The sequence below is a fragment of the Euphorbia lathyris genome, chromosome 9 (genome assembly GCF_963576675.1).
Source record: "Euphorbia lathyris chromosome 9, ddEupLath1.1, whole genome shotgun sequence".
Lineage (NCBI taxonomy): Eukaryota > Viridiplantae > Streptophyta > Magnoliopsida > Malpighiales > Euphorbiaceae > Euphorbia > Euphorbia lathyris.
Window position 1 is genome coordinate 37,944,031 of NC_088918.1, and position 13,350 is coordinate 37,957,380.

General features: G+C 31.4%; 2 protein-coding genes across 2 annotated transcripts; one reads left to right on the forward strand and one right to left on the reverse strand.

The window, feature by feature from the left end:
* The first annotated feature begins 215 nt into the window (after positions 1-215).
* On the forward strand, positions 216-2,163 carry LOC136205295 (8-hydroxygeraniol oxidoreductase-like). The gene is made up of 7 exons (XM_065995830.1): positions 216-353; positions 423-565; positions 651-688; positions 783-1,185; positions 1,378-1,614; positions 1,684-1,842; positions 1,933-2,163. Exons 1-7 carry the CDS (start codon positions 317-319, stop codon positions 2,041-2,043), a joined length of 1,128 nt encoding a protein of 375 aa, XP_065851902.1. The 5' UTR covers positions 216-316; the 3' UTR covers positions 2,044-2,163.
* Positions 2,164-8,165: 6,002 nt separating this feature from the next.
* Positions 8,166-9,963, reverse strand: LOC136206680 (uncharacterized). Its single transcript, XM_065997825.1, has 2 exons — positions 8,704-9,963; positions 8,166-8,393 (listed from the first exon to the last, which is right to left on the reverse strand). Exons 1-2 carry the CDS (start codon positions 9,740-9,742, stop codon positions 8,359-8,361), a joined length of 1,074 nt encoding a protein of 357 aa, XP_065853897.1. The 5' UTR covers positions 9,743-9,963; the 3' UTR covers positions 8,166-8,358.
* Positions 9,964-13,350: the final 3,387 nt, after the last annotated feature.

The following is a 13,350-nucleotide window of genomic DNA, read 5'->3' on the forward strand; positions in this document are numbered from 1 at the left end:
TAGTGTGGGGTATATCTGTAGGGTTGTGACAAGTACAAGGAGATTTTAGTGGGTTTATTTGACACATGGGCATATATGTTTTTCCGAGAAAACACGAGGGCAAATATGTGTATTAACCCTAAAAATTTAGATCAATTAATTGACTGGAAAACTTGAGTCTGAAAAAAAAAATGCATAATAATTATATTATTAATTTGCCAACTAAGTAGCCTATATAGAGAGAGAGATATGAGATTATTCACATCATATTCTACTTATCCACACTAAAACAGAGAAGAGAAAAACAGAAGTCCACCAGAGCATCTCTGTCTAAGCAATGTCTGAGAAAAGCTCACAAGTAATTAGATGCAAAGGTAATTAATTAAAACTCATAAAATATCTTCTATTAATCGATCATGATCTGGATTTAATTAAATGTTCAGCTGCTGTATGCTGGGGATATGGAGAAGCAATGAAGGTTGAAGAGATACAAGTAGATCCTCCCAAATCTTCTGAAATTAGAATTAAGATGCTTTCTGCTAGTTTTTGCCACACTGATATCTTGTGCTCCAACGGTTTCCCATTGGTCAGTCCTTTTTCTTTTTTTTTTCTTTTCATTCCATTTTTATTTATTTAATCCTAATTACCATTAATTGTTTATATAACCTCAGCCGGTTTTCCCCAGAGTTCTTGGACATGAAGGTGTTGGGTAAGTCAACTCTTAAATAATAGGATTAAAAGTACAATTTAGCCCCTATTATTATAGTCTCCCTCCACTTTCATTTTATATATTATAATTGCAGAGTAGTGGAGAGTATTGGGGATGAAGTGAAAGAGTTCAAGGAAGGAGATATTGTGATTCCAGCTTATATTGGGGAATGCAAAGAATGTGAAATGTGCAAATCAGGAAAGACCAATTTGTGCCTAAAATACCCCTTAGGTTTCAGTGGATTAATGCTGGATGGAACATCAAGAATGTCAATTAGAGGACAAAAGCTCTATCATCTTCTTTCATGCTCAACATGGTCTGAATATACTGTAATAGATTCCAATTATGTTCTTAAGATTCCCCCTAATTTAAAACTAGCACATGCTAGTTTTCTCTCTTGTGGATTCTCCACCGGCTACGGAGCTGCTTGGAAGGAAGCCAGTGTTCAGAATGGCTCTACTGTTGCTGTTATTGGCCTTGGGCCTGTTGGCTTAGGGGTACATTTAACTACTCCAATTTTGTTCCCTTTTTTTTTTTTTTTTTTTTTTTTATCGAGCTTCAAAACGTAACAGCCTAGTCCAATACTATATAGATGTGTTTTAAATGAAGCTTAGACCAATACATAATATTAGACCAGACTGTTATAGAAAATTATGTAATGTATTTGTTTCTGTGGAGGTGTGTTCCAGGCTATAGAGGCGGCTCGAATACAAGGGGCAAGTAAAATAATAGGAGTGGATAAAAATGGAAGAAAGAAGGAAAAAGGGGAAGCTTTCGGAATGACGGATTTTATAAACCCAGAAGAATCGGGAAAATCGGTGTCGGAATTAATAAAAGAAAAAACAGGTGGATTAGGAGTGGACAATTGTATCGAGTGTAGCGGTGTACCATCTTTAGTCAATGAAGCTCTAATGTCAACAACTCCGGTAAGTATAAAGAAATTCTACAATACTCTTGAAACAATGTAGTTGATGGATGAATATTAATTGGTGCAGGGGATTGGGAAAGCAATAATAGTCGGTGCAGGCAATGTTCAAAGTGTAGAAATTAACTATCTGAGCCTTTTATGTGGTGGAAATCTAAAGGGGTGTGTTTTTGGAGGGCTGAAACTTCACAGTGACCTCCCTACCCTTCTTCAAAAATGCACTAATGAGGTTACAAATTTATATTTATAAAATTAATTTGATTGAATTGTAGCCTAGCTAAGGATAAAAAATAAATAAAGCATGAAATAATTGATGCAGGAATTGCATGTTGAGGAGCTATTGAGCCATGAAATATCATTGGAAGAGATAAACAAAGCTTTTCAACTTGTCAAGCAGCCAGATTGCGTCAAGATTCTTATCAACTTTTAAATATTGGTGTAATTATCAAATTAAATAAGGTGGGCCCTGGGGCTGCTATGTATTCTAATAATAATAATAAATGTATTTGTTCTTCTTCCACGGACATTATATTATAATACCTTATCATCTCTTTTGCGTTTCAGTTTATAAATGGAAAATATACATTTCGTGTGTTCTAAAAATTTACAAAAATGATTTTATGTTTTATCAAATTTAGAGTTACAAGATACTACTATGATCGAATTTTAATCAAACAATATCTATGGTTTGGTTAATTTATTTATTTTAGATAATTTGCAAGGTCAATCTTTTTAATTGCTCAAATCGCTATCTTTTATAATAAATAGTTACGACAACAACTTTTAAGGGATGAATGAGTTTGTATACTATAAAAAAATTCTTATTTGTAAATTTTTAAACCACATAGACTGTTTTTATAAATCGATTAAACTATAATATTTATTTTTATACTTTTATCTAAAATTGAATGGAAAAATACAAAAATAAACTACGTGGTTTGTACGTTTTCAAACATAAACTATATAGTTAAGTTGATAAACAGACACATTGAAATTGATTCTATTAATAAACATATTCCAAAACTGATTAATGGTATTAAAAAGATTTTTTATTTTTTTTCATATCCAATCAATATCTTAAGTCTCATTTGTCTCTATTCAAATTCTCTCTCTTTCCTCCTCAAGCTCTCTCTCTCCTAATAATAGTCTCATAATAAGCATTGTGGTTGGCCAGAAATGTTGGATAGAGGTGTCCATAATGGTAGGTAGGAGCCCAACTTACAAGGTTGTGGAGTGATGTTTAGGTTGACAGTAGATCTCTTGTGTTGTGACTATCGCCACTGATTTTTTTGTCCGATGAGGTACATGTGGAAACTTCAAAATTATCTTGGAGCTTCTAGGCTTCTGTTTCTTGGTCGTGGCGTGGGCCTACATGAGTAATGGTGTTTTCATTGTTGCCTTCTGGGAGTTGTAATAATTGGAATTTCCATTACTAAACGAATCTGTGCTTTTCTCATTATGGTATTATGTCAAATTCAAACCGAATGAAAATTGCATCTGATCTGAGTCTGGATTCTTGCTGCTCCAAGTGTGATGAGCTAGAAACCACATCCGCATTTGCTGGGATTGTGTTGAGGCTCGGCCAGTTTGGGTTAAATTTATTGGGAGAGAGAGCGCTGGAGGAGAGAATTTGAACAGAGAGAAATGAGAGGTAGATAGTAGACCTCTGCATGGGCCGGGCTCAAACCGCACCTGTCGAGCTTTTGATAAATCCTAATAAGTCCAAGCTCAGTCTAAACCCACACTAATTAGAGTCGGGTTCGGATATATTAAAACAAAATTCAATTAAAATAAAATACTAACTTTTTTTAATAAAAAATAATAAACATAATAGTTAATATGAGGCATTTAAATAAATATTAAATTTATAAATGTGTATATAAATAACGGGCTGGGCCAAGCCAGGCCCGACGGGTATTTATATAGTCCAAGCCCGCCCATTTTTCTAGACGGGCTTATTCGGGTTCGGACCGGGTGGGTGGACTCATCGGCCCATGGCGAGATCTAGTAGATAGTGAGTGGGTAGAGAAAAAAATAAATTATAAAAGAAATAAATATAAAAACAAAAATATCTCTTTAACTTTGGTTCACATTTTAACTTTTTCTGAATGTCGTTAATCAGTTTGAATTGTATTTACTAACAGAATTAATTTCAAAATATATGTTTATTAATTTTTAAACCACATAATTTATGTTTAACAATGACCCAACACATAAATTTTTTTTATACTTTTTTCAAAATCAAATTAACACTGTTTATTGGAATATCGACAACGATCAGGGTATTCACTTACACAAATTGAAATCCTTTCAAAATAAGTTTTAGAGGTCATATCAAATCAATCTCATCCACTAACACACTCAACTTCGGTAAACCTGATCAAGCGAAAAAAACATTGCTTCACAAAAGAAATGATAAAAGCTTCCTTTGTCAATAAACCCCATGATATTTTATCCAGCAAAGTGTTATTAAACGTTGCCAATTTTCAATCCCCAAATTTAATGTTTGGGCAACAAACTTACCATGGAACAATAATCAATTTCTGCATATCAATGCTATATTCATGATTTTTATAGTTATTGGAAAGTAAATAACGTGCATATTGAGATATTGAAATGATAATTTTATTGAGTATGGAATTCAAATAGTTATACAGTCAATAATCAACTACTTTGCATAAAATCTGCTACATAAAATCTTAAACTAATTTCTTAAATATAAGCGTACAGATCAAATCAAATACTAACTGATAGTTGATAGTTAACTCTTTCAAATCATAAAAAAAACAAGAGCTAGAGTCATATAAACGCTCCTCCTTGACTCTAGAGCTGCATACGCCTAGTTTTTCTTTAAGAAATTCAAACCTTGTTTTTGGAAGTTCTTTTATTAGAATATCAGCACTTTGATCTTCTGTTTTGCAATGAATTAAACACACATCTCCTTGTTGTTGTACTTCTCTAAGGAGATAAAACTTTATCTTGAAATGATTTGTTTTGTTGTGAAATAGTGAATCCTTTGTGATTGAAATTGTAGCTTGGTTATCCACAAAAAATTTGTGTGCTTTTTGTTCGCTCCATATGAAAATCGGTCATGAGTTTCCTTAGCTTAAAAACCTGATTTGCAACTAAAACAACAACTATATACTCAGTTGTTGTTGACCTAGCTATTAACTTTTGTTTCTTTGAACACCATGAAATATTCTAGAACCAAAGTTGAAACAATAACCAGAAGTACTTCTTATATCATCTTCACTTCCTGCATAATCACTATCGGAATAACCATGAAGATTGAACTTAATGACTTGTTGAAACTTCATTCCAAAGTCAACAGTGCCTTTGGCATATCTCAGGATTCGTTTTGCTACCTGGAAAGTGAATTCCACTTGCACAATGCATATATCTTGACAGCAAACTTACAACGTGCATAATATCCGGCCTGTTGTAGTTAAGTATATTAGGCAGCCTATTAAACTTCTATACAACACTTCATCAGTTTTTTTAAGATCTTCATTACATACTTGGATTGATTTATGAATATGTCACTTTGATTTTGTTGCACCTATATGCCAAGGAAAAATGACATTCTCCCGATCAGTCATCTCAAACACATCTTTCATTCCTTCTTTAAATTTGTCAATGAGCTTCATATTATTTCCTATAATAAGTAAATCATCAACATACAGAGATATTATAAGTATATTTTCATCAACCTTTATTGACCAAATTAGTAAATTACGAATATGTGATTCTATTAAAAATATGTTATTAACTACATATGTATTTAAAATTATTAAAAAATGGGTAAATTTCATCAATGGTGTACAACATTTACACCATTTCACACTTTGATGTACAACCTTCATTTTGTCTCACTAATATGTACAACCTTATGGGTGACCTCCCACTTTGGTATACAGCAGGTAAAAATGACCGGTCAACGCTTGGTCAACGTGCCACCTCAGTATTTTTCACCTTAATCATTTAAAAATAGGACCCACTGTTTATACAATTACTAAATTAACCTTACTCCTAATATAATTACTAAAATACCCATATGCAACTCATCTCTCCTTTTTTTACTTTCTCTTTTAATTTTCTCTCTATCTACGAAGAAGATCTGAAATTTAGATACAAAATATTCAAAAAAATTGAAACCATTGCAACTGTAAACCCCAATTAATTATATATTTTTTTTCAATATTAAAGCAATAGCAGAAATGTAGATTGTGGTGTAGGGGTGTGGACCCTTTTCTGAGTATTTTGATACTAAATGAATTGATTAATACTCTTGAATTGAATATTGACGAGAAGCCATTTTCCAATCCATTCCATTTCTCATCATTGATTTGAATTCTCCATAGCTTATTCGACCCTCTGGGTATTCTTCAGCTTTTCATGATACGGTTTGGCCCATACTCGGATTTTGCTGTCCGCGGTTGTTCCGGAGACAGCGGCAAGGTGCTTTAACCGACTCTAAACACCGGAGATCTGAGGCTCTCTATATCCCATGAAACTTAATAGATCAAACCATTATTAACTACAAAGCAAGTGATCAGAAGGTTCAGTCGTCATTGGAGAAAGTTTGTGCAAAGATGTGAGATGGAGAGGTTGAGATTTTCAGGTGTTAGTTTTTGAAGAGCAGGAACGGAAGGAAGGGTCTAGAGAGAGAGAGAGGTCGCACTTTAATTTCAGGTTCCATGATTTTAATTAGCAGAAAATTAAAAGGAGAGAGAGAGAAAGAGGAGTTGGGGGAAGAAGAAAGGACAGGTTTTTAATTAGTGGAAAAGAAAAGGGTAAAAAAGTAATTGCATATGTTTGGGCCAATTTTTGACTTTTTGACCGGTCAAATTGCTGAGGTGGCGCATTGACTTTGCGTTGACAGGTCATTTTTACCTGTTGTACACCATATTGGGAGGTCACCCACAAGTTCGTACATATAGTGAGACAAAATAAAGGTTGTACATCAAAGTGTGAAATAGTGCAAAGGTTGTACACCATTGATGAAATTTACCCATTAAAAAATATATTTTTTACAGTTTGAATTAAGGTTTTTACAGTTTTCTTATAGTCATATTACACATCTAAAACTGCTTTCAAACAGTGAAAAAATATAAATTTTGAATGCATATACAATGAATAATAGTATGTTAATCGAATTTTATATTCAAAATTACTTTTTTTGGTCATTAAGAGCTTAATGAGACAAAAAAAAATGATCACGATCTTAATGTATTCAAATAAAAGATCAAATGTTTAATAAACCAACAAAAAAAAATGAAAAATCAGAGAGCTAATAATACATCAATTATATCCTGAATTTGTCTTAAAAAAAAGCTTGATTAACCTTTTGAATTTATACAGTGTCTCATTAACTCCCTAAATTTATTTAAAGTATTATAATTAAATCCCTAAATATATAAAAACGTCGTAAAAATGTATAAAATAGAAAGTTAATTTGTTTCACGAATTGGGCTTTTATTTTTTAAAGGCAAAAAATATAATTAAGTCCCTGAATTTTACCTACTTTAAGGATCAAGTCTCTGATCAATTATTTTTCCACATTGAGCCATTGATTATTGATTTTGTTATGGATTTGACCGTTATTTAATTTTTTTGTCGAGTTTGAGTGACATGCATCGTTATGGCGATTCGGCTTATTGACGTGGACAAATAAAAATAAGAATTTATTGACTATGATAGATAGATAGTAAAAACTAACAAGAATTTACAAAAATTAATTTCCAGTGGGTTCTTCCAAACTCAATCTTTTCATCTCTCATTTTATGATTTTCAGCATTAGAATCGTCAAATCGGTCTTTTTCTTTCCAAAACTCGACGAAAAAGTTAAATAAGGGTCAAATCCATAATAAAATCAATGATTAAGGGCTCAATATGAAAAAATAATTGATCAGACACTTGATCCTTAAAACATGTAAAATTTAGGGGCTTAATTATATTTTTTTTTCTTTTTTAAATTTTGAATTTGTGAACAATTCCATTATTGAACAATTCCTGGTGGTAAAGAACATATTTCCCAAGTATGATTTGCATCAAGAGCTTTAATTTCATCGGTCATAGCATCCTGCCACTCTTGAAACTGAGCAGCTTGTTTATATGTTTTAGGTTCCTTATCTTTATATATTGGTGCTTACGCTCAACAATACCATTTTGTTATGGAGTTTCCACACAACTAGTCTGATGCAAAATGCCTTTAGAAGCATAAAACTGATCCTGTTTAAACTCTAAGCCATTATCACTCCTTATAATTTTAATTTCTCTATTAAATTGAGTTTTTACTAATGCAACAAAATTTTGAATTAAAACGGCAACAACAGCTTTTGACTCTAACAAAAAAATCCAAGTAAACCTAGTGTAATCATCGACTACAGTAAGAAAATATTTATACCCTTGAACAGAAACTGAGGTTGGCCCCCAAATATCCATATGCACCAAGGCAAAAGGTTTAACAGTTTTAGAAATACTTAAAGGAAAAACTTGCTTCTTTTGCCTAGCAATATGACAAACATCACAAGCAATTTTAGCAAAAGAATCAATACCAATATATTGACGAAGTTGGTGTAAACAACTATGAGAAACATGCCCTAATCGATTATGCCAAATCTCAATTGTTTGCTTAATAGAAACAGAATTAACAACATTCAACATGTTAACATTCTCAACATGTTCAGAACAAGAAACAGAATTAACAACAGGCAAATTCAAACAATATAATCCTTCACTCAACTTAGCTGATCCAATCATCCTCCCCATCTGAGAGTTCTGTATAAGACAACCAGAATCAGAAAAATTAACAACACAATGCAAAGAAGCTGTTAACTTAGAAACAGATATCAAATTATAAGAAAAAGAAGGAACATATAAAACATCCTGCAATACAAAATCATCTGTGAATTTAACAGTGCCTATATGAGTAGCTTTTGAAACCATTTGATTTGGCAATAAAACTTGCCAATTATTAACCGGTTGAATTTGAACAAAAAAACTTTTCGAACTAGCAATATGAGAACTAGCACATGTATCAATAATCCAATTATCTTTCTTATATAAAGCATTGGAAAAAAAAATGTACCTGACATCATAGAAGTGGAAGTAGGACAAACTGAAGTTGTAGCACAACTCACAAAGGAAGTCTGCGTATTATGAATCAATTTCAGCAGTTGAGTAATCTGTTCTGGAGTTAATTGAGAAACAATTTGTTTTTCTGCCTGAGGAACAGCACCCAAAATACCAGCTTCATCATTCTTGACAGGAAAAACTTCATTATCAACCATATTTGCCCTAACCATTTTATTCTTGAACTTATAACCTGGTGGGTATCCGTGCTTCTTATAGCAAGTATCAACCGTATGATTCTTAAAACCACAATAAGCACACTTCTTTGAAAGTTTGTTGTTCTGAACAAAAGCTACAAAATTCTCACTTAAAGCTGAATCTTGAACAACATTCTGTCTTTCAAATTGAATGATAAGAGAAAAAGTTTTGTTGATATTAGGCAGTGGATCCATCACCATGATCTGGGACCTTATAGTACTAAAAGAATCGTTCAAACCTTTAAGAAAACAGATCACCTGATCTAAATTCCTATCCCTTTGAACAACATAAAGAGCATTACACACACATCCTTCGCATACCCATTTAGGAATAGATCTTATAGAGATAAATTCATCCCATAATTTCTGAAGACAAGTAAAATATTCAGAGACATTTCTCATACCTTGCTTAATAGTAAATATCTCTCCTTGCAAATTAGCCACACGAAAGATGTCAGATTGAGCAAACCTTTCTTTTAGATTATCCCAGACCTTTCTTGCATCCTCTAACCATAAAACGCTTTGTTGAATTGACGGTGACACAGAGCGAATCACCCAAGAAAGCACAAGATTATTGCACCTTTTCCAATCTTGAAACATATCAGAATCTCTCTCTGGAGCGTCAATAGTCCCATCCACAAAATCCAACTTATTCTTAGAGAGTAAGGCCATCTTCATGTTTTGACTCCAAGAATGATAATCCCCTAGTCCAGAAAGTGGTGACGTAACTAGAACAAGAGCAGGATTTTCGCTAGGGTGTATAAAATACACACTAGACTCTCCGATTCGAACAACCATTAGAAAGATTTGCAGAAAATAGAAGAAAGAAACTTTCAATTTTGAAAGAAAGAAGAAATTCGGATCTTATAGAAAAAGAGATCGAACAATTTAGAAATCAATGATTTCTAAAGAAACAAAAAATATGAAGAACGCGGAAGCATAGAAATCAGAAATTGCTCTGATACCATGTGAACAATTCCATTATTGAAGAATTGAAAGAAGATTTCATTGAAATTAAAAGAAGAATATACAGATGAAGTAAAGTATAAAAGTTGTGAATAAAAGTTCCCTAATCTGCTTTATATAATAGCAGTACAAAACTAATCAAAAAATAAAATTACTATTATAACTCTGTTCTATCTAACTAATTACTTGACTAAACAACTGATAAAATATCAGTTAACAGAATTTTTATACATATTTAGATAAATTGAAATTTATATCATTTTAAACAAACTCAGGAACAAATTAATAGGTCACTATAAGCAAGTTCATGGAACTAATAAGTCACTTTAAATAAATTAAGATAGTCAATAAATTATTTTAATAAATTGAGGTGGCTAATAAAATATTCCGTAAATTTAAAGGGTTAATCAAATTTTTAGAATAAGTTTAGAGGGTTGGTGATATATTATGCTATTTCAATTATATAAATGTTATTATGTTGGTTTGTTTCTTTCACTCATGCGAAATTAGCAAGTGTGTGGGTTAGGTTAGGTTAGGATCTAGATGATACAAAATAAGAAAGAAATAGAAAGAGAAGAAGGTGATGGGATGGGATGGGATGGGATGGGATGTCACTAAATGTAGGAATGGGACAAGTAATCGGCAAAATGACAAAATACAAAGATTAAAAAAAGAGAAGCACGTAGGAGAGAGAATTCTTCATTTTGGGAAATAAAAACAAAAGTGAATGAGAAGAGAAGAGAGTGGGATCAGGGGGACGGGAGGGGCTCGGCCCCTCCGGTCGGAGCCATCACGGTAACAAGTAGTTTCGATTCTTTTTATTTCTATGAAATTTAAGTTGTTGTTGTATTTCGGTCCTCCTGTTTTTAAAAAAATTAGATCGGGTATTGAATTAGCACCCCGAAATTGGTTCAGGTCCGGTTAGGTTTTCTCTAAATCCAAAATTCTAATTTTTTTGGTCTGTTAAGACCTCTCTAAATCCAAATTTCTAATTTTTTTACCATTAAACCCTCATTAAATCCAAATTTCTATTTTTTTTCCTGTTGTTAGGTCCTTTTTAAACCTAAATTACACAGAAATTTAGATTTAAAAAATTATTTACTACTATGCCAAGTACTAATTTAAATAACGTTGAACTAAAAAAATCATTGTTTTTTTTATATATTTTAAGAATTATATTTCATGAGTTAGATGTCTAAGATATATTTTTAGGGTTTGAGATTTATAAATTGAGATCTAAAATTTATAAATTAGGGCATAAAATCATAATTTATTTGATATATATAGAAAATAATGACATATAAAAATTAAGTTTTGTGATATGATTTAATTGTAATTTTATAATCATATATGATTTTCATGTAAATAGTCCAAATTTCTAATTCTTTTGGCCTATTAGATGCTCTCTTAATCCTATTATTTTCTATTAGACACCGATCTAGTAAAAAAAAAAATTACACACCATGTATAAAATCGACTCCCAACCGAAAGAGTGGGATGGCATCACATGGCAGAGAGGGAGGGGAGAGGGCTGGATTTTGGAGAGAGCATGAGAGAAAGCAAGAGAAATCAGCTGAAAGTGTGCGAAAATTTGAGTGAAATTGAATGAAAACAAAACTTTGTTTTCTCTCAAACAAACTCAACTCCTTTCTTATTTCATCGTATAAAAACGGTTTTAAGTCCTTCATCTGCTGAGATGGTGGAGCCGTTTTTAACTTTTCTGATTAGTTTAGGGTAAATTACACCCATGGTCACTGAACTTTACTCATTTTAACATTATGGCTACTGAACTTCAATTTTTAACGACTTTATTATTTTTAACACTAGTGGTCATTGAACTTTAACTAATTCTTCAAAATTGCTGATAAAGACCTCAAAATGAAAATATTCAAGAATTAAAGTTGTTCAGAACGACATTTACCATGAAACCATATTTTTTATTTTCCAAAATCACATCCTAACCTAAAAGCACATAAATGACCTTAAAACGAAAATTTCCAAAAATTAAAATTCCTTAGAATATCATTAACTCTTCGAATTTTTTACTTTGAGACCGTCAACGGTCGTTTTGAGACGTTGAGTGACCACCGGTGTTGAAAAATGTAATGTCCAATGGCCATACTGTTAAGAATTGAAGTTTAATGACCATAATATTAAATGGGTAAAGTTCAGTAGGCATGCGTGTAATTTACCCATTACATTTAGCTAACATTTGACATTAAATTTTACTATAATATTAAACAAAGTAACAATAGCCTTTACCATTAATTTATATTCTAAAAATTAATTTATTTCTTACAAGTTATATTCTAAACACAATTTATTATAAAAAATTATTTTTAAAACCATTGATATAGATAACTTTAAGAATTGATTTCATATCATACTTATATTTAGACTATAAACGTTTCTAAATATACAAATGAGTTAAGATTAGAATATTAATCTACCTCTAATTAATTAGATAAAAATTGAATTTAATTAATCTAACAATTTAAAAAAGTAAAAAGCATCATTAGGTCCCTAATTTTTCATTTTTTAGTTCACTAAAGCCTTTAATTTTTTTATTTGGATACATTAAACACCTAATCATTTATTTTTGGTCTCATTAAGCCCTTAATGACCAAATTAGTAAGCTGTGAACATTTAATTCTGTTAAAAATACGTTATTAACTTCATCTGTATTTGAAATTATTTAAAAAAATATTTTTTACAGTTTGAATTAAGGGTTGTACAGTTTTCCTAGACACATTACACATCTAAAACCGATTTCAAACAGTTAAAACATACAAATTTCGAATGCATGTACAATGAATAACAGTATGTTAACCGATTTTATGTTCACAACTTACTCATTTGGTCATCACGAGTTTAATGAGACCAAAAATAAATGATTAATAGCTTAATGTATCCAAATAAAAGATCAAGAGTTTAATAAACCAAAAAATGAAAGATCATGGGTCTAATGATGATTTTTATCTTTAAAAAACATACTTAAAATACAATAAATCACATCTCAATTATATTTTGTAATAAATTAAAAAACATATTTTTATTTCAATAAATTATATCTCAAATACAATTTGATAATTAAACTTAAATATTGATTAAAACCGTAATGTCTCAGATAAATTATATGTGAAATAAAAAAATGTAGTGTAAGATAATATATATATGAATTTGGTAGAACCCGTATCTACACTTCAGACACCAGGCGGAGGTTGAGAGATTTTTCTTGAAGTTTCAATTATTCACTCTTTCGCTTTTGGTTGAAGCTCGCTAAATTTAATAGTTTTCTTTCAGCTAGCCAAAGAGTCTCGATTTATCCCATTGGTTCGACTCTCTCCCTCTCTTCTTCCCAGATTTCCTCATCATGGGTTTCATTTAAAGTGAGGCAATGTATGTATCCTTGGCAATCATTTGATTTTCTTGTGGAGTCA